Source organism: Micropterus salmoides, unplaced genomic scaffold (assembly GCF_014851395.1).
Source record: "Micropterus salmoides isolate LMB-PRFRI ecotype aquatic unplaced genomic scaffold, ASM1485139v1 Ms_hic_scaffold_13, whole genome shotgun sequence".
Taxonomy (NCBI): Eukaryota; Metazoa; Chordata; class Actinopteri; order Centrarchiformes; family Centrarchidae; genus Micropterus; species Micropterus salmoides.
Genome location: NW_024040374.1, coordinates 17242422 through 17262946, shown reverse-complemented (window position 1 = coordinate 17262946; position 20525 = coordinate 17242422). Strand labels below are relative to the sequence as shown.

The 20525-nt window shown below is 41.4% G+C and overlaps 2 protein-coding genes across 6 annotated transcripts in view; both read left to right on the top strand.

Annotated features, from left to right (window-relative positions):
• The window catches only part of LOC119900690 (unconventional myosin-IXb), a 55266-nt gene extending 43196 nt beyond the window's left edge, over positions 1–12070 (top strand). For 3 of the 5 annotated variants that reach the window (XM_038715869.1, XM_038715868.1, XM_038715866.1), the window contains 22 exons: positions 12–137; positions 258–407; positions 522–682; positions 840–1985; positions 2096–2171; positions 2351–2466; positions 3258–3373; positions 4055–4248; positions 4341–4448; positions 4563–4733; positions 4817–4858; positions 4968–5079; positions 5226–5299; positions 6108–6300; positions 6432–6560; positions 6842–6947; positions 7089–7220; positions 8059–8182; positions 8482–8532; positions 9432–9547; positions 9644–9783; positions 10275–12070. In XM_038715869.1, the coding sequence (XP_038571797.1) occupies positions 12–137; positions 258–407; positions 522–682; positions 840–1985; positions 2096–2171; positions 2351–2466; positions 3258–3373; positions 4055–4248; positions 4341–4448; positions 4563–4733; positions 4817–4858; positions 4968–5079; positions 5226–5299; positions 6108–6300; positions 6432–6560; positions 6842–6947; positions 7089–7220; positions 8059–8182; positions 8482–8532; positions 9432–9547; positions 9644–9783; positions 10275–10831 (4140 nt within the window). In that variant the 3' untranslated portion in view covers positions 10832–12070. Of the gene's footprint in view, positions 1–11; positions 138–257; positions 408–521; positions 683–839; positions 1986–2095; positions 2172–2350; positions 2467–3257; positions 3374–4054; positions 4249–4340; positions 4449–4562; positions 4734–4816; positions 4859–4967; positions 5080–5225; positions 5300–6107; positions 6301–6431; positions 6561–6841; positions 6948–7088; positions 7221–8058; positions 8183–8481; positions 8533–9431; positions 9548–9643; positions 9784–9904; positions 9957–10274 lie in introns of all 5 variants that reach the window. The other 2 variants (XM_038715870.1, XM_038715867.1) reach the window with 2 other exon arrangements.
• Positions 12071–13609: 1539 nt separating this feature from the next.
• use1 (unconventional SNARE in the ER 1 homolog (S. cerevisiae)) lies at positions 13610–20029 on the top strand. Its single transcript, XM_038715871.1, has 8 exons — positions 13610–13758; positions 14986–15035; positions 15314–15392; positions 16456–16608; positions 16926–16941; positions 17035–17065; positions 17343–17505; positions 18271–20029. Exons 1-8 carry the CDS (start codon positions 13621–13623, stop codon positions 18451–18453), a joined length of 813 nt encoding a protein of 270 aa, XP_038571799.1. The 5' UTR covers positions 13610–13620; the 3' UTR covers positions 18454–20029.
• Positions 20030–20525: the final 496 nt, after the last annotated feature.

Genomic DNA, 20525 nt, shown 5'->3' with positions numbered 1-20525 from the left:
TATTCCTGCAGGAGTTCATAGAGCAGTTTGGGGCTTTGCTGCCAAAGAACGCCACCGCCTTTAAAGAGGACATCTCAGCATTGTTTGAGAAGAAGATGGGCCTGGACCCCACCACGTACCAGATAGGCAAGACTAAGGTACACCACTAAACTCTCCTGAGTTTTATTCTGCTAATAAATAATAAAACCGCATTCTTGTCCGCATTTGCTCCCATTCCCTTCTGTGCATGTGAACTCCGGTGTGTTCTGTCTGTTCAGGTGTTCTTGAAGGAGCTGGAGCGACAGCAGCTTCAGGACACTCTGCACAAGGAGGTAATGCGTAAGATCATCTTCCTTCAGCGTTGGTTCAGAGCTCACCTGCAGAGGAAAGAGTTTCTGGACATGAGACAGGCAGCCATCTTGATTCAGGTAAGGGCTGCCATGCCAGTTTATTCATTCTGTTTGTTATATTCCCATGTTAATATTCAAGAGAGAACTAAAATATAATACTTGCATTTAATCCTGTCTTGTACTCCTGCTTAGCGTTCATGGCGCATGTATTGCAAGGAGGAGCAAAGGCGACGGGCAGCCACTCTGATCCAGGCTGTGTGGAGAGGGTACAGACAGAGATCCGAGATCCATCGCCAAAGACAGGGTGCTACCAAGATACAAGCTCTAGTCAGGGGACATTCAGCACGCAGAAGGTAACAACACAGAGACACTCAGATAGTGTGCCACTGTGGACAGTATATTATTAAAAGTCCAGTTCAGAACAAGCCAATTGGACAATAGGTGGTCATGCGATGCTCTAACGGCGTTTAAAAAAAATGCATATTCATATTCATGCCTTGTGTCTTACAGGTGCCAGTCCATGCGTGAGGAGAAACGAAGAAAGGAGGAGGAGGAAAAAGAAGCTCGGAAGAGGGCAGAAGAAGAGGAAAGCCGGAGGAGGAAAGAAGAGGAGGAGGCAAGGAGAAGAGCAGAGAAGGAGGAGCAAGAAAGGAGGAGGATGGAAGAAGATTCAAGGAGAAAGGCAGAAGAGGAGGAAGCAAGGAGGAGAGCAGAGGAAGACGAGGCGGCCAGGAAAGCGCAGAAAAAGAGGGAGGAAGCAGAGAAAAGACTGGCGAGTGAGCCTCAAACAAGAGATGATCCGGATATAGAGCTGGTCACAGAGGAGACGCTGGATCAGAACCTCCCTGTCCAAAAGACAGAGGAGGAGAGGGGAGAGGAAGGCAGAGAGGTAAATACAAGCTCACATATAGAGGAGGAACAGGGTGAGAAACTAGATTTGGAGACCAACGGTACCCTGGCTGAGGCTGGACCACAGCTGGATGAGAAAGAAGAAGATGAGGATATGGAGAACCAAACACTAGGACAGTCAGATCCAAAACCTCCTCTGCCCTCTGATGGGGTCACCTGTAATGCACTTACACTCACATCTTCACATGAGGGGATGGATGAACAAGCTCCCTGCGATACCTTCACCCCTTCCAATGCTGAGCAAAAGAGAGCTCCAGCTATTAACAGGGGCCAGTCATCCAGGAGCCTGGAGAAGAGAGAGCAGAGGAGACGAAGAGGGCTGGAGCACAACCAGAGAGAGACCGAGCGAGCTTCCACCTCAGCCAGCAAGGATGAAACTTCCCCGCCAAAGAGCAAAAACCAGGAGACCTCTAAGTTAAAAGAGCGGGCCGACAGCAAGGAGCTGGACCAGTACACCTTTGTGGCCTGGAAAATGAAGGAAGACAAAGGGCCAAAGAAGGAGGCAAAAACTTCTCCTCCTTCTGCCAGTCCTGTTCGTCCGTCTACTTTGTCCCTGCAGCCTGCTGACCCTGTGCCCGAGAGAAACGGTTTAGGTGAGGGTGCTGGAGTGGTAACCCTACATCGCCGTCCTGGGGCGATTAAGGAGAAGCCGGAGAAGTGGAAAGGGAGGAGGAGTGATGGAGAATTCTCTGAGAGCACTAGCCCTCCTCAACCATATAACAGAGAGGAAAGGAGGAAAAAAGCACTGTATGTCTTCTATTCTGTTCATTTTCTCTGATCTACCCTCATGTTTGGTCTCTAAAATATAACTTTTTTTAAATATTAGAATTAACAGTAGATCTTCTGTTCACCTGCAGGAGTGAAACAGCTTCCGCATCGATTGACAGTTTGTCTCCAGGTTCTGAAGGGGCTGCTGCTGTTTCAGCCAGAGAGGTATTTTAAATGCTTGAAATGGGGAAGTGCTTGTTTTAGAAGTTCAAATATAAACTTTTTGACAGTTGATATTTTACGTAACAATCTGTGCTAACAGGCAAACATTTTCTGGTCCAGTTATTCACTAATATATGAATAGTAGTAAATAATAATATAATAAATAGTTTTCTGTTCTGCAGATGATTTCCCTCTCAGAAAGCCATGGTGATGGCACAAAGGCAAACTCCTTCAGAAAGAAACACGACGGTTCTGGTCACCAAGACTCTGCACACTCCATCCCATCCACACCAGACAGGTACTGGACTGCACTGGATGCAGCAGGCATTCTATACATTTGTTTGAAAAGGAAATTATTGAGTGGGTACAGCACAGGACTGTGTGGGCGACTGTGTCGATAGTATCTATAAATAAACGTTCTGTGATATCATACACTGCTGAGGCAAAGAATTCACATCATCATCAGTTTTATGTTTACAATTACAATGTCTGCTTGAGTCAGACTGTTCATGGGAAAACTGTTTGTATTGTGTAATTAAACTATCCCCCGCTCCTTTTGTGGTGCTGCACGTTTACAGACGGAAATTTGGACAGAATTTCCCCCAAAATGGATTTATGTGCCAGAAACGTGTGCTTAAGTCACTGGGCCAGAGTTTTTAATCAGACGGAGGCATCGGGTGAATAGCTTTGTTTTAATTTGTATTGTTGCTATGGGGACACTGCTGGAGCGGAGCTTGAATATGTGGCACTTTAAAAACAGACTCTTTCAGGATAATTTATTTTTGTTGGTATTTAAAAAAAATTGGACATTAGCTATTTACTTAAATTATCTGTTTTGTCTGTTACCAAGCAACAATCCATGGGGTTACACACATAGTTACACAAGTCATATGACTTGGAACACACAACATGTCAGAAACACAAAAAACAAGCTATGCTGTTAGAAATGAATTGGGAGATATGACATTGTGTATATATGAGGCATTTTAGAGTCACACACAAGAGTTTTGCCTAACAATGTTTGTGAGTAGTCTTTATAGATAGATAGATAGATATATTTTATATTTGTATATATTCTGTGCCCTGCAGGTCAGGTGGTTTCTTCAGCAAGATTTTGAAAAAGCGGCCGCACAAGGAGGCCCAGACTCCAGACAACGGAGAGACGCTTGCTCAGATTCTCAATGAGAGGCCAACTGGAGGGGAAGGTAAATACAAACGGGGGACTGTTCAGTCTGTCTTTGTCAGCTTTCACAAGAATCAGGGGATTAACTGGAGCAGCGAGATTAACTTTAACCCCTAAAATTTGATTGGGTTTTTTTGGCGCATACCTTACCAAAAAATTACCAACCTATCACCCAACACCCAACACAAACTGCACTATTTGCTGGACTGCTGCAGTCCACTTTCATCATACATCATGACATGAGAAATGGAAAGAAAACACAGGTGTATTATCACTGTTACTCTCAGGCCTTAACTAATCCTGCTGATTGCTTTCTGAAAAAATACTGACCCGTGCAGGAGCACACTCGCTGCCTACAGAGTAACTTTACTCCGGGTTCAAGTTTCTTCTGTGGTACTTTAGCGCACTTTACATTCTGCATTAGAGGTTTGAGTTCAGTTTAAAAAAGGAGGAGGAGAAGTAGTATGCGTTCACTTTTTCCTCCTGCAATATATGTTGCTTTTATGACGATATATTGGTGGTGGAACAGTGGATGAGACACATGCCTTTGGTGTGAGAGACCCGTGTTCGAATCCACTGTGAGACACCAACGTGTGCCTGAGCAAGACACTTAACCTAGTTGCTCCAGAGACGTGCGACCTCTGACATATTTAGCGATTTTAAGTCGCTTTGATGGTATAAAAACATTCTTCTTCCCTTTCAGCCCAAATGTCTGGACATCCATCTCGGCCTCTTTCCCAGCAACATGGGGACCGTGCTGGTAAAGGTTTAGGCCGGAACCCCACCATAAAGATCAGTCGTGCCACGCGGGTCTCTGAGAAGTGGAACGCCTCGCTGGATCGGGAAATCACAAACGCCAATGAGTTGCGGCACCTAGATGAGTTTCTGGGCAATCAGGTGAGTGATTGGCACCCAGATGTTTACTTACTTAAGGAAATCATTTTCTCATTTACCCATGAAAATATTTTTTGTTTGTGTTCCCTTTATAGGTCAATGATTTCCGCTCCAGGGGGAAGCCGCTGTCAGCCACGGAGGCCATCTTTGTAACAGCCACCATGCAGTTCAGAGAGACAATCAAAGCCATGTATTCTCTCCCAGTGAGTCTGTCTGCAGGCACATAACACAAACATAATGCATCCTGATAAGAGTTTTTTACTCACTTCACCCTCTCCTCTTCCTCACTTTCTCTCCTGCCCTCTGAACTATACTAGAAACCCACTATTGGCTACAAGGATCTGATGACAGGCTATCAAAACAAAGTGATCCACCTGGCGGGCGACAAGCAGAAAGGAGAGGTTCAACTTGTGGTTAACCTCTTCCAGTCAGTGCTGGATGGCTTCATCAGAGGAGAGATGAAGAAGGAGGAGGCAGAGCCTGCAAAGGTGAAATTCTTCATCATGTAGTCTGTTCAGTCTAAATATAAAAAAATAATGTACCCATGCTTATGATTGTCTGTGTTTTTCAGCCTGCCAAAGCTAGGAAAAAGAGGAGAAAAAAAGATAAAAGTGTAAGTATGCAAAGTTTTTTCCACCTAATTTTGTATCTGTATTTATTAAAATGATTTGTAATTTAATACAGATTATGACATCTAATCGAGTGAATGTCTGCCTTGTTAGATGGAGAGCCCCCTGGATCATGTTTTTGTCAACTATCAGGTCAACATTGTGCAGTCATGTGACCAGTGTAGTTCTTACATCTGGGGCATGGAGAAGGCCTACATGTGTAGCTGTGAGTTAACACCCTGACAAAACACAATTTCTTCTTTTATGGTTAATTGATTGGATTTTTCTTCAGATATTACGAATAAATCTTGCATCATAACATAAAGAAACAAGTTCCTGTGCTGATTAATTTTTAAAATATCTTGTCAACAGATTGTAAAATGGTGTGCCACAAGAAGTGCCTCTGCAAAATAGTGACTGACTGCTCCACTACCAGTGCCAAAAAGGTAGGTTCTTATTTTTAGAAATCACAGGCCTTAGGCCTTAATTAATGACATGCTTGTGATATGTAAGGGTTTGGAGCGAGGCAGGCCTTTTTACAGTATAGAGAGTTGATGTCCTACTTTAAGCTAGCCTCTGTTCCACTAGGCACTTTTCTCATAAAGTCTGAAACTTGTAGTTTTTTCTCTGTATTCTAAGATAAATGACTGACTATCACAGCACTAGCTGGTAAACATTTAAGCACCTCATTTTAACAAAGATGAAATTATTTTGTTAGGACTCAAAATGAGTCTTTGCTACAGACGCACTGTCAAGCCTGATGGGAACTGTAGCTGTTGAATGTTAACAACACAATCTGTCTTATATCTCTTGTTAAAATTATAAGGGGGGTTAAATTTTACTACAGTAAAGAAATGGATATATAGCTTAGGATATGGACAAACATTAAGTATCATGTTTCAGCTTTTCAAAAAGGCTGATAAAAGTAACCCTCTATGACAAATTAGACAAAGAATGCTGGAGGAACAGTTAACGGAGAAGTGGGGCACTACCATCGCTCTCTATATTGCATTGCATCCAAATGTTGACGTATTATTTTATTAAGAAAGTTCATTCTTACACAGTATAGGGTCTCACCTGGTAATACTGTAGTAAAACCTTCCTTTATCATAGTTATAAGGAGCTATATTTCAACATCGAAAACGTTTTGAAGTGAAGCATATGTGATTTCCACGTATGTTATAGCTAGACTGTGGTGAGAGGACTGGTGGAGAAAACTTCTTACTGACGGCTGCTGTCTGTTTGAATCCACAGAGTGACGAGGACTCTGGTGGTCTGCACTTTGGGGTGCGTGTGAGTCATCTGGTCAGTGAGAAGAACCCAGTACCCATGGTGCTGGAGATGATGCTGGAGCACGTGGAGATGCACGGCCTCTACACTGAGGGCATCTACCGCAAGTCTGGCTCTGCCAACCGCATGAAAGAGCTGCACCAGCGATTAGAGACCGGTTAGACTCCTTCTAATTTACATTTACAGCTAACTGAAAAACACATCCAATTTCAGGCAGTGTTTTTTTAGTTGAACATACATTTAAACTCTGTCATGGCTCCTTTTTGATTTTTCTGTTGGTGTGTTTAGACCCCCACCTGGTCTGCCTCGAAGACTATCCCATCCACACAGTGACGGGCCTGGTGAAACAGTGGTTGAGGGAGCTACCAGATCCACTCATGACCTTCACACATTACAATGACTTCCTGCATGCAGTGGGTGAGGAGGACATTCCCCACCAGGAGGCAGCATTTTACAATAGACAGTGTTTTCTTCTCAGTGTTTTCCCTCTCTGCTGCTGGGTCATAGACTGTTTAAGTTGCTTATGACTGTCTTGCTTTAAATGGCTAGTAGTTAGGGGAAACTAAGATTTGACATGCATGGTGGAAAACATTTATCAGTCATGATTAAAAATTAAATGGAGGCATTTTCAAAAATATTATTAGTGTTCATGGTCAGATATGGGGTTTCATTTATTATGTGTTTTTTCCTCTTGGTAGAACTGCCAGAGAAGCAGGAGCAGCTTCAGGCTATATACAAAGAGCTGGAAGAGCTTCCTACAGGAAACTTCAACACATTGGAGAGACTCATCTTCCACCTTGTCAGGTTGGAGTTCTCTCATTGTGATCATGACATAAATGCATCAAGGCAACTCCCCCAAAATGTTTGTGGTCCACACATACTACTCACTACTTTTTCAAGTGTGCAGCTAATCTACCCGCTAAAATCTAATAAATTTTCTTGCAGGGTATGCAAAGAGGAGGCTCACAACCGTATGTCTCCTAACTCATTGGCCATAGTCTTTGCCCCGTGTGTCCTGCGCTGCCCAGACAGTGCAGACCCGCTGCTCAGCATGAAGGATGTTGCCAAGACGACCACGTAAGACTTTCATGAAAGCAAATTTACCAAAATCCGCTTTTTGCTTTTCCTTTATTTTGTACAAGGTCCCCGCGGCTCCTTCAAAGGTTTTAAAATAGAAAAAAAGAGAAATTACTACAGACTATAATAGTGTTCCAAAGTGTCTCTTGTCACAATAATTTGTTTTTCTTCATGGATTATCCATGTTTACCTCTTTAACACAGCATTGTATGAGTTCACGTTCACAAACAGACACAATCAGTTCACCAAAAACAAGACATGTTCAATGACCTGTGCTGTTAGTGCAGACAGGAAGCGTGTCCATACGGTGCATGAACGTGCCCAGTCAAATTTTTGGATTTTATTTACAGAAGACTGCGACCAGTACTTGTACATGTAGTTTTTGCATGCGGATGTGTAAACAGCCTGCATGTTCACTGATTGGGAATATGCAAAGTCATTCACTTGTGATGAAAATAAAACCGCATATGTTGCCAAACATGACATTGCATCATTCATTACTTTTTTAAATTGGGTTGAATTTGATATTAAATGAAGGGGGGAAAGGATACAATACATAAGGCTAATAGCAGAGACAATCAAACATAGAGCAACAGGTCAATGAGTCTTGTTAGTAGCATTTGTACATTTAAAGAGGCGCATCTCTTTTCTATCAAATAAATTGTTTTGAAACTTTAGGGTCTTAAATTATATATATGTTAAGGTCTTAAAGGGTCTTAAAAAGCATTGAACTTGACTGTTAAAATTGTCCAAGAACTGTGGTGTAGTGCATTGTTAATTTCACATACTGTATGTAACGCGTGAATAACCAGTTTGTTTGACCCTCCTTGCCCTGTAGGTGTATAGAGATGCTCATCAACGAGCAGATCCGACGCTACAACGAGAAGATGGAGGAGATCGAGCAGCTGGAGTATGCGGAGGCTCTGGCTGTTAACCAGCTCAAACTCAAGAGACAGAACACGGTGAGAAACAAAACGTTGCCTTGCTCTAGGTCGTACAATTAGTGTGGTGTCAACACCATGGCAGCAACACAAAGTTTTAGATTGTTGCTCAGCCTCATGCCTAGATTTTAAGGAAAACCATTTAATAATTTAAAAGGTCACTTATCCATAATGTCTTATTATATCGTACACTCAACAAGGCGTCACTAGTTAATAACATTTTCCTGCCTCGCTAAAATTGTACAATAGCCTCAGTGTCAGATACTGTTGTTTTTTAGGTTACGTGGGTAACATGGCCAATGTTCCTTGTCTCTCTTTAGCACTACTGGCATTTACCTCTCAGGTTCTCAGCTCCTTACAAAGGAGTGGTGGTATGTATCATCGAGTTCTCCTAGTACAGTAGATCTAGTAGTTGTAGTGTGTAGTAGGCTGCCATGTAGAAGTGCCTGTGCATGGCATGTTAAATGTGGGTGACACTTTGGCTGTTTTTTTGTTTTGTTTTTTTCTTCCCGTAATCCCTTTTACGCTTCCTTACTAACTGGTAGTAGTTTGCATGTTGCTGTTTGCTATTATTCTTGTTCTCTTTATGAGATGACAAGATGGTTCTGGGTTGGTGTCATAACAATACACTTGTTGTCTTATTGGAAGACTACAGACTGACAAAAGTGTGACTTGCTGTTGATGGTTATCATTCTTATGTTCTCTTTTTGTGCTACTCCAGTGTCCCCTTATCTTATTCCATTTTTTTTTATTGGAGGAAGACCACAAAGCTCTGAAAGTCATGTTATATTTGTTGTTGAGTGGTCCGACATTTCTGGATTGTAGTGATGTGTCTTTTAACGTTTATCATAGCTCAAAATTATTTTTTTGCATATTTAAACCCATTAATCCAGTAAAGTTTTGAAAGGGTGGATGTTGTAATGGGTTTACAAGCTTCTTTTACATCACAGCAACTTCTTTTCTCTACCTTTCTAAGTTATTCTGATTCACAGATGTGCTGCAAGAATGTGCAGATGCATGAATGCCACAGGCACAACCTGCCTCTTCTTTTTTTTCTTCACTAACAAATTCTGGAATTGGTTTCAGATTTGGGTCAAAGCTGTGTGTATGTTGTGGTCATTTATGTTTATTGTGTAATTATTGTATTCATGTATTATTATTGATTATTATGTAATCAATAATTCCATTTATATAGTAATTACACAATGGACTTTGGATTTTTACGTTGAGCTGGTTGAGGTATCAGTGTGTGATTTTCTGTCTTCTGCAGGTGCACGAGAAAGTCAGTTCAGATCTCAGCGTGGTCCCCGAGAACGAGCCTCTGGACTCAGACACTGAGGCTGAGAAGAACTTGGTGGAACGCATCAAGTCCATCAAACAGGAGAAGTAAGGATGCTTTCTGTTTTATTTCTCTGCCCACCCCGGTGTAGCACCCCCCTCCATTCTCTCATGTTGCTACCCTCGTCATCTGTTTCTCTGCAGAGAGGATCTGGCCTGCCGACTGCCAGAGATGGAGCAGCCTGGTTCCGACCAGGAGAACTTGGACTCCGAAGCCTCGCTGAGCTCCGAGAGTCTTTTGGACGAGCAGCAGCGCTCCTCTGTTCACAGCTCAGAGCCCGAAGGTGAGCATTAAGGTTCAGCCTGGCCTTTCCATCCTTCTACCTGTTTCTCTCACTCCCCTGTGGGTTTCTGACCAGACCACGGGGCCGCTGGTTTGGGCCCTTCCTGTCTTTTGTGGTGCAGGTCTGGACCAGTGATGGTGATGGGCGGTGACGTCTGCTCTGTAACGAAGCAGGTTGGAGGAACAGCAACCGTGTTTGTGTGTTTGTGTGTGTGTTTGTGCACAGGTCTGCACGTGTATGCATGTAGATGCACGTGTGGCACCGAAGCATGCTCAAACTTTATCCAAATTAATGAATTGAATATTTGGTACATGCCCAATCAAATGTTTGCCAAATGGTGCTTGAACATAACGTTTGGTAGATAACATACATGGTTGCATGATCTTCCATTGGTCTTCACTCTCTCAGTATTTTTGTTTGAATGTAATAAGTAGCTTTGAGGAAAATATGTTTGTCTTCCTCAACTCTTCTTCTTTCCTCTTTCTCTGAAGGGCGAGGTAGCTTCCAGCGGAGGAGACACAGGCCAGTTGGTCCACCCAAATCATCAGACCTGGCCCAGCGACCTAAAGTCCCTGGTGAACGCACCTCTCTTCCAAACCTCACCCCTGCTAGCTCCACCTCCTCTGTGTTCAGCTGCGCTTCTTTAACCTCTGAATCCTCCAACGCCTCCTTCAGGCATCAGCTGCAACGCCGCAACCCCGTCATCCCAGACACAGTTAAACTCCCCCCAGGCGTCCTCACCCTGTCTGCAGTCGTGAATCCAGGTCAGACTCATACCCCTCTGGGAAATCAAACATTAAAGTACTTGATCAAGAGAAGAGAGCAGCCTGGCCGCCGTAAAGACAGCACCCAGTCCATGTACATCGACAGCCAAGAGTCTGACCTGTTGTTGCATTTTTCCTCCTGCCCTCCCTCCGCTTCCACCTCCTCGGCATCCATCTCCACGGTCACAGCTTCTGCTCAGCAACAGCACCACGACACACAAGCCTCAAAGGGCCAGAGACGTTTTTCTGACCCAGACATACCTTACATGGAAGATGATGTCTGACCGGGGCAGAATATAGTAAGACTAATATAAATGACCTACAGAGTTGCCACAGATGACACTGATGGATTGGGGCCAGGAGATGAGAAGAATCACAGTAGAGGAACACAACCTGTACATTTGAAGGTGAGATGATGAGATGTGCATTATGCATGGCGAGTCTACAAGTTGAACAGGAGCGACACAAAATGGAGGCTGTTCCAGTTGCTGTCGTCAGTGGGAACCAATCAAGGAAGTGTAAATGTGTCTGAAGTCTTGTTGTCCTCTATGACAGTAAAAAAAAAAAAATAACATGATGTTGCCAAGCACCTTTTCTACCATTTTAATATATATATAGTGTTTACTGTTGATGAATTCAGTTGGGACAGAGGTGTGTTTTCTGTAGCCTCATAACGATGGACCAGCCATTTTGTTTTGTTTTTCTCCTGTTTTTTTAAAAACACATTTGTGCTAATTTGGGGAAATAGTGCAGGTTCCAGCCACACTTTTCTTAGTTGTCCTAATGAGCAAAACATGCTCACTGAAATGTTAGCTAGTGCCTTGGTAATGTACAGTAAGTTGACAGAGTTAATTTCTCATGTCATCTGCTTCCAGAGTGAGTGAGTGAGTGTGTGGGGAGAGCTGTGGGATAAAGAGAGGTTGTCTCAGACTTGTTTATTGTACTGAACCGACACAAGACATTTTTGAAACAAGGACCTAAATGTGCAACTTTTGTATAGGGGCCTTGTCACAACAGCTGCAATGGACAACAGTGTCTTTCCGCATTTACCTTCCACCTACCGCACAAAAAAACCACACAGATAGGAAGTCATCGCCTCACATAGCAAAGGGAAGCGGGAGCCGCACACGCCACTTTTTCTTCTTTTGAAACAACAAAAACACAAACCCAGCCTTGACGCGACAGCCGTGCCATGATGTCTTCAAAGCCCGAAGTCCTTGAACTCACTTGACCCTTTTCTAAAATGAACTTGGCTTCACTCAGCTGTACCGAACCTGCCGTTCAAAGCAAACAGTCCTACAATGAGCAGGTCCTGCTGAAGCACAGCTCTTGGTCAACCTTGTATAAAATGTAATACTAATGTTCCCCTCTGACTGCTGTTGAATGATGTCTGTTAGTTTGTCTGGAACTTTGAGGACGATGTTCTGATGTGTAATGTGTAACAGTGTGTGGTTGGGACTGAATGACGTGAACTGTAATGGTGATTAGTATTAACATGACAATACAGAACGGGATGCTTGTAACGTCTGCTGCCGTGTGTTTTGATCAGGAACTCCTTTTGATACACTAGGTGAGAAAAGGTCAGCTTAGTTAAGGGAAGAATATGCAGGTTATGTACTTTTTTGTTTGTTTGTATGTTTTATGTAAACTATGAACCATGAGAGTTGTGAATTTTCCATAAACTAGGCTTTTCCAAAAAGGCTTAACAGATGCACTTCACCCATTATCGCCAGTAGTTTGACAAGAAATATAAATGTAGTCAGTGACAGATTAATTAAAAATGAATTGATTTGCTTTAATTGTTGTATTTAGACAGAATAGCAGCACCTGAATGTTACTTAAGTCTTGCAGTTTTTACAACGTGGATATTTTGTCACACAGGAAATCCTTTGCTAATTGTAGTTACACGAATGCTGCTGTTGAAAGTATAGATAAAGACGAGTTAAACAGTTATGTTGAATCAAAAGAAATAACCTCAGGATGAAAGCCTTTGCTGTTTTTAAAGATCTTCATCTTCATTCAAAAAATTGTTAGAGCTATCATCACATTTTCTTTTAAAAATAGATCTTCTTATATTAACTATAAACTAAAGCTTTGGCTGTTTAAATGTTCACTTTCACTGTTCCCCGTGAAGCTGCAGCAATGACTTGATAAACCTGAGGTCATCTCAAAGGTAAGTAGAGTTGTGTTTTAACAGGAACAGTTCAAGGACTCCATTTAAGTTTAGTCATATAGTCCACGTGGAATCGCAACCATCATGGCTGCCTGCTGTGATGCTCAGCTTTCACACAATCACAACACTGACATTGTCTTTGGCAGGTGAACTCCTACAGGAAAATCCACAGCCATTTGAAATTATATACCAACTTCAATGAAGTTTTTGAAAATTGTTTTTGATTTTACCATGACCTGGTGGAGAATAGACAAAGCAAAGAAAACTGTATCTACATAGTGCATATTTCACGCACAAGGGGGATGTGCGTGTTTCACAGGTGTTATTATTCAGTACAATAATGACCTCCAAAATAAATAAATGAAATGCATGTAGTCTACAGTATATACACAACTGTGGAATCTCAGATCCAGATATCCGTTAATAATAAAACTGGTCATGTGGTGAATAAAAGAAGAAAACTATGAACACATTCAGTCCTCGTCAGTAAGTGTTACACTGTGTTTTTAGTATTGCTTCATACTGCTTTTGCTGAAGGAGACTCCGATGTGGTTGAAAGCTCTGAGCTAGTGAGTGTTGGAGGTAAGAGGTGAAAAACAAAACTGGACATGGAAAAGCCCTGAATGGAATAAATCTCCTAAATGTTATTTTCTTCTATGTGCTTTGCATTACTGCCTTCTTCTGGATTTAGTCCTCCGTGTACATTTCATAAATGTCAGGCCCCTTTCTTATTAGTTAAACTGGTATTATTTAGGCAACGAAAAACATAATAGGCAAAGGTCGTTAAATTAAATAATAATTAACTCGTATAATGAATAAATAAATTGTTTTTTGATTGAATTTAGATCACTTTAAATGGTTTAGGTGAACGGCTCGATCCCCCGCCTGCGTCCACTCTGAATGACGTCATACTGTTGCGACGGTGTGTCGGCTTCAAACATGGCTTCCAGATTAGAAATAAATTTTATCAGATTATTGTCTCGCTGCGAGTCCATAGCGTCTGAGAAACGAGGAGAGACGGAATGGAGATTAGAAAAGGTAAGAGAGTGTAAATAAGGAGTATGTCATACCTCCCGGCTGTGTTTTTCTCTGACATTTATTAGCTAAAGTTAGCATGACTGTTGTTGTTGTTAGCTGCAGCTGTGAGCCTGTTAGCCACGTCGTCACTGAAACCGGTGACTGAAGATTTTCTTAGATGGTATCTTTCAGTGGTATTCTACTCCCGACGCATTGAAAGCATTTAACTAGTACGGTGTACAGTTGACTTGTAGCTTGTTTGCTAACCACGTTAACTTACTGTACGAATGACAGGATAACTTAATCCTTAGCAAGCAGTCACGTTGCACAGTGCATCTGAACTGCAAAAGTTCACATTTAAATCACCAAGAAATCAGCACATAAACAAGTATATACCAGGCCAACCAATATAAAAATACCAAGACCATCGCTACAGTACCATACTGACACTATATCCACTCAGTTTCCAGTTAGGTTAGTTTACACTAATGTAGACTAATACAACAGTCCTGCAGAGAATCCAGTTCATGAAGGTTATCATGTTCAGTTTTTACTGAAACTGTTTTAAAGAGAATGTAATTAGTGGTGCTGTTGCCTTACAAGAGGTGTTTCTTTTTGTCCACCCTGTCAATATCAATGAGAGTAGAATAAATATTAAAATAACACAAGCTGCAGCATCCAGAATGACAATAAAGTCGATCTGACACCTCTGTAAAACAAAAACCGAACATTATAACCTTGATGGTGGCTTGTGGCTAACTGTACCTAATAATCTGGCAGGTGATTGTATATGCTTTCCTTGTTTACAACACGGAATGGCACATTCATTAGTTTGGTTTATATATAAATTTTATATTAATATGTTGTCATGAATGCTATCACTTATTCAGAGGTGGTGAGAATGAACGTCCTCAATCACTACTACTCAGTCTTCTGTTCTGTAAACACTAATTCAATTTTATGCCACTGCAATGTTCATCACAGCAACACGCTGAATTTCTAGGTGACATAGTCAAATTATCTTCTTAGTAATACATTGTAAGTGGTTGACAGCCGCTATTAACACCTGGCTGGGTTCTTAAAAAGGGTTTAGGTCTTCAGTGCTGCTTTGTGCCTGCTTTTTAATACAAAAAAGCACAACAGAGTGCGCGCAACTTGGCATCACTCAAGTTCATGTCTGTTTCAAACATAATCTTCCAAAAAAAGTTAGGCAACATATAGTTACTGTTTGTGTTTTCTCTCCTCTAGTATGTTGGTGCCCTGGAGGAGATGTTGGTGGCTCTGAGGAAAAGCCAGAGGTGAAGTCTCTCTTAACTCTCATGTATCTTATTGATATTATTATTATTGCTAATTTATAACACACAAGTTGTTGTAATGTTTACATTTAGTGTAATGAAAGCAACTAAAGATTTTCAACACTTGTGAAGCCACTCAACCTTCTGATGCAGGCACATCTCACTAACACCCTTGTTTAGTCTCTCTCACTGTTCACATTAGCGTTGTGCTTGGCCATGTAATTTATTTATGTATACATTTAATAATACTGTTATTCAACAGCAACTTGTGTCTTTTTCAGCAAGCCCACACCAGAAGTACTGACTGAATACACAAGAAAAGTTGATTTTCTGAAAGGACTTTTAGAGGCTGAGAAACTGGTAAGAGGCAATATTTTACAAATTCATCACCCATTTACACCATTCATCGTTTTAGGGGCAGGGCCACCTATGGTGTTGTCAGTTTCTTGAGGGCCCAAATGCCAGGGCAGCAAGACCATCAAATAAAACAATGATTTAAAGTCCTTATCTTGTTAATGCTTGTCAATAATCATAACCAGTCATCAGGGATGCTGGCCATCACTCACAGCTGAGGGGGCTGACAGAAGTCTCTTCAATGATGTACTAAATGGTGTGCGATATTCTGGTTGATTTGGGTTTTTTTTTTTATTTGAATGGTCAGAATAACTTATATTTAATAGTTATTAACATTGATCTCAAACAATTCGAGGAAGTTTTACATTACATCAGACCGACACACTTGAACACCAGCATACTGTATGTCAAAGCAGCCACAGCAACCACACAGTCAACAACAGGGACTTAAAGTTCATCATAGCACAGCGAGGAAACAGGCATTTCATAGAGGAGACAAGCGTATATAATGCAGCTGTATCTGTCTGTCACTATTAACAGATTTCAGTCTGCAGCAAAGTTTATACACTTCACTGATAAAACCACAGACCTGTAGAGTAGCATTAGGCTTCATGATCAAAGAAAGCCCACAGAGCGACCCGGTGTGTCTGACGGGCAGTCGGAATAAGGTTTCTTGTCTTATTCTTTTGCTAATTTATCAAAGTTTGTTGCATCAGCTCAGTCGACCTCAGAAGTTCAAAACCACTGTGGCTGCAGGTCATATAATTTATTGAGGGGCATAAGGCAAAACTGAAGGGGCACTGCATGGCCGTTGTGGGCCCCATGAAATTTCTGCCCTACCCTCAAGATTATTTCCATTTTTCCACACTATGTACTGGATGTGTTATTGTCACTTTAATATTTATAGCAGTGTTTAAAACCTGTTCTCTGTATTTTGTTATCTGAACTGTACATTCCAAATACCTAAAAACATGAAGCAGCCAGTTCTTGTTTCAATTTTCTTTTATAGGCTTTTTTTGACTGTTCAGTCTGTTTTCTCACCTTCAGTCTCTCCGGATCTCATTCACAGTCTTCACCAACAGAAAAAGCTTTAGCTAATCAGTTTCTCGCCCCCGGGCGAACACCCACGATCGCTAATGAGAGGATGCCTGCCACTAAAACTGTCCACATGCAGACGAAGGCCCGGTGTACAGGAGAGATGAGGGACGAGCTGCTCGGCACGGTAGGACAAGACGCACACTGTAGACAGTTCTGTCCTGAGCTCTACCTCCCAGGAGAAACAAAAGCTGATGGAGATGGACATCTACATTTTTTTGCTCACACCTCCAGCTGACAGTCCATTTACAATTGGTTTACCATTTAATTTACCTTGTATGTTAGCTTTCAACTAATGTTATTGGTTTTGAGGTTAGTACGTTGTACTCACGCTGCAAAAATAGTGCTCTCCAGATGAAATACATAAGGTTAAGAAGAAAAAAAATATACCCCGCACCCCACATTCTGTCCAACTCACGAGAATATTCTTTTGTATCATTACAGGGGTTGTCAGGCAAAGGTAAGAAATTATTCCTCGTATTTAAACATGCTAGTTCTTCTAATTGAGAATGATATTTTAAGAAGGTGATGTTCTCCTTTCCTCTCTATATAGGCTCATCCGAAACAGACTTGCGAAACAGAAGGTAAAGCTGAACATATTATTTGCCGTCTCACAGAACTAAGGTCCATTACACTGTATTTATTTATATACACGACTGTAATGTTGCGTGATTGTTTCTGAAAAATTTAAACTCTGTTAGATTATGTCTTGCTTCATCATTTAGTTTGTCACTCCTCACTACTGCTAATGCTAAAAGTTCCTACTTCTAGCATTTTTTTTGTTGCGACTGTGTGTAAGCGCCTCGGCTATGTGCCTGCAGCAGAATAAAAAAGTAAATCAGGCTGTCCCGCCTTGTGCAGAGGTCTCCCTGTTGATGAGCGTCAGTCTGCTGCAGAGCTGGAGGCTGTCCTGCAGCACCACCACAACCTGCAGGAGAAGCTTGCCGAGGACATGCTCAACCTGGCCCATAATTTGAAGAACAACACTCTGGCTGCACAGAACATCATCAAACAGGACAACCAGGTAACTGGATAGACACTTTGCAAGTATCACAGTATTTATAATACTGTATGTTTTAATCATACTGTATTTACAACACTCCCAACATTACTAAAATGTGAAATATTTACCTGCCAACAGAGACAGGAAGAGATCAGATTTGTTTGTGGGAATAAGCTGAATATTTAACTAATTGTTAGCAGAGAGACCGATGTTTAGAAGCTTCTGCTTTGTGATAAGTTGTTGTTGTTGTTGTTATTATAATGTCAAAGAGGATGTTTTGCTCAAAAGTTGCAGGTGACTGTTAATCATTAACGCCAGATTAGGCAGTAGCATGTGACTAGAAGGTAGTTGGAGTTTGTTTTTAAAGAGGCAGATTTCCGAAGCACCTAAACATATCAAAATAAGCAAAATTAAGTTCAGGTCGATGACTTGTTAATAGTGTATTTTATTCTTTATTTTTTAGTTTATTGTCCACCCCTATGTCAAATTTTACCACTAACAAACTAAGAAATGTTGTTTATGTTCCAGATCTTTTCATTTTCTCTGTATGTTATTGGGCATACATTAGATGTATTTTGGAAGTTTATTAGGTTTCAATTTATGTTTCTGTTCCCCAAACATTTCCCTCTTGTGGTGCCATGAGTCTCAGCTGTCCACAAGTGGGCAGTATAAGACAATTAACATTCATAACCAACCTAAAACCCCTCCACATAAAATCTAGTCTAGTAATCTGTCATATTTATCTCAATGTTTACATTATCGGTCTTGTGTTCCTTTCTCTCCCAGACTCTGAGCCAGTCGCTGCGTCAGGCGGACATGAACTTTGAGAAGCTGAAGACAGAGTCGGAGCGACTAGAGCAGCACACTAAGAAGTCCGTCAACTGGCTTCTATGGCTGATGCTCATCCTGGTTTCCTTCTCCTTCATCAGCATGATCCTCTTCATCAGAATCTTCCCCAAACTCCGATGATGACCGTTTCCAATCATGAACTCTTTAGCCCTGCAGCCTCCTGTGTTTACAGAGCAGTAACTACATAGGCCTCATAGATCTGAACAGCGATGTCTGTATGTGTGATACCGATCAGTAGTGTTCAGAACCAAAACAGTGGGACTGAAACATTTGCACTTTGGAAACTGAAATTCTTCCTATAAATGGGAAAGTTTAAAATGTGGTTTGAAGCATCAGGATTCCTTTTTATTATTATTTTTTTTTTTTTGAAAAACAGAACATGAATCGAGTTGAAGAGCTTCTTGGAGCAGCAACGAAGTCTTAATACCCAGACAACAGAGACTTGAGCCTTAAGTGTTTTCATTTCTCTTCAGGTAGGCTACTAGCCATTAAATACATTAATGTACTTTCTCACTTAGTGGGACTCAAGTCAAAATCATCTTTGTGTAGAACATTTTTTTTTCACTGTGCATACATATGAAAGAGGTCACCAACCGTCCATCATCTACCGTATGCTAGCCACAGTTAACGCCATGTTGAATGAATTGAATACAGAGACTTAATTAATTAATAGTTAATTAATATTTAATTAATAATAGCTGTGTTTTACTTTAACTGCCCTTATTTAGCATTTATTAACACTATACAACACACTACAAACAGCGTTAATCAGATTTTTAAGTCTTAATCATTGTTTAGTATTTGTAGACAATTATAACTTTACACATGTAGACATTTTATGTTATTTCAACAGGGTTTTACTATATTATCTGTGCTTATACCAGCCTCCACCTATGAGTTACAAATACAGTCAACACTTAAAATCTGTTTACCACTACGTTATAGTGTGTTGTAAAGCATTTATTACGTGTTTATATAGTGCTTAGAAATGCTAAAGAAGGGGGTAAAAGCAAGTCTTACCAAATGCTCACTAAAATAAAACATTATTATCACAGGTGACATTAATCTTTCCGTGGAGCCATTCATTGTGAAGCGATGTGGAGCTTTGTGCTGTTCGGTTTGTTTTAGTTCACCTCTTCTCACGTGTCTGATATCATCACTCAGTCCTGTTCATTTTTTATGAGTCTGTATGTTTTGGTTGTTAATATTTGTGATGCTTGCTGATGTTGATGAAGTAAGATTTGCTTATCATATGACTGTAACCCCATATAAACATTCACATATAATTTAGAGCGACATCTTTGTATATGTGTGTGTGTGTGTGTGTGTGTGTGTAAGGTTGACAAGACATTACTTCCAGAAAGTATGAAGATGTTAAATTGCAAACAATTTCTTTTAATTGTTTTGGCATAATAATTGTGAGTAGTGTGTGTTGGAGCTTTGTATGACCATTACTTATAAACTAAATACCAAATTGCGCCCTCTGTTGCTCTGAATATGACGTGATGCAGTGACTTGATGCCACCAGTGTGTGTCAGTCATATCCTTAGAAGATGAACAGATAATGACCTCAATGACCCTGATGGCCTGATCAAGCCCTGAATCCTAAATTAATCCTACTCATTTAGAAGTGATCTGAGGGTTGAAGTATGGCTAAATAAAGGCAGTTGGCCACAGAAAAAGCACACAGCAACCATATGTGACTCTGGCTAATTTGTGCATTTGTCAGCTTTTGTGACTTCTTTATTTAGTGTGATAACATTTGGGAATCACTGCTCCAAAAAAGGGTATTTTTCATGCAAGCAGACACGGTGAAAAAGCTTCTAACAGGTTAACAGTCCTGCTGTGTTGTCAGTCTGACTGTCATCTGAGGTCTGTGGAGCTTTACTGGCTTGTCCAGGCTTGCAGCTCTGCCCCCTCGCCCTTCCTCTCTCCTCTCCCCTCTCCCTGGCTGCTTCCCCACCTCACGGCTGGCTGGCTGAGCCGAAGCCCGGCCTGCAGTGTATTTTAGGATCCCTGGGGGGTATAGCCGAGGTATGCAGGCCACCAGGAGACCAAATGAGGTTGTGTCACCGCGGAGGGTCGTCATCCCTCAGTTAAATCACAGCTGTTTGCTCCTACATTCTCAGGCTTTTGCTAATGCTATGGCTCTGTGATCTGCTTGTCTGAGGCTGCAGCTCTGCTTTTTGAAC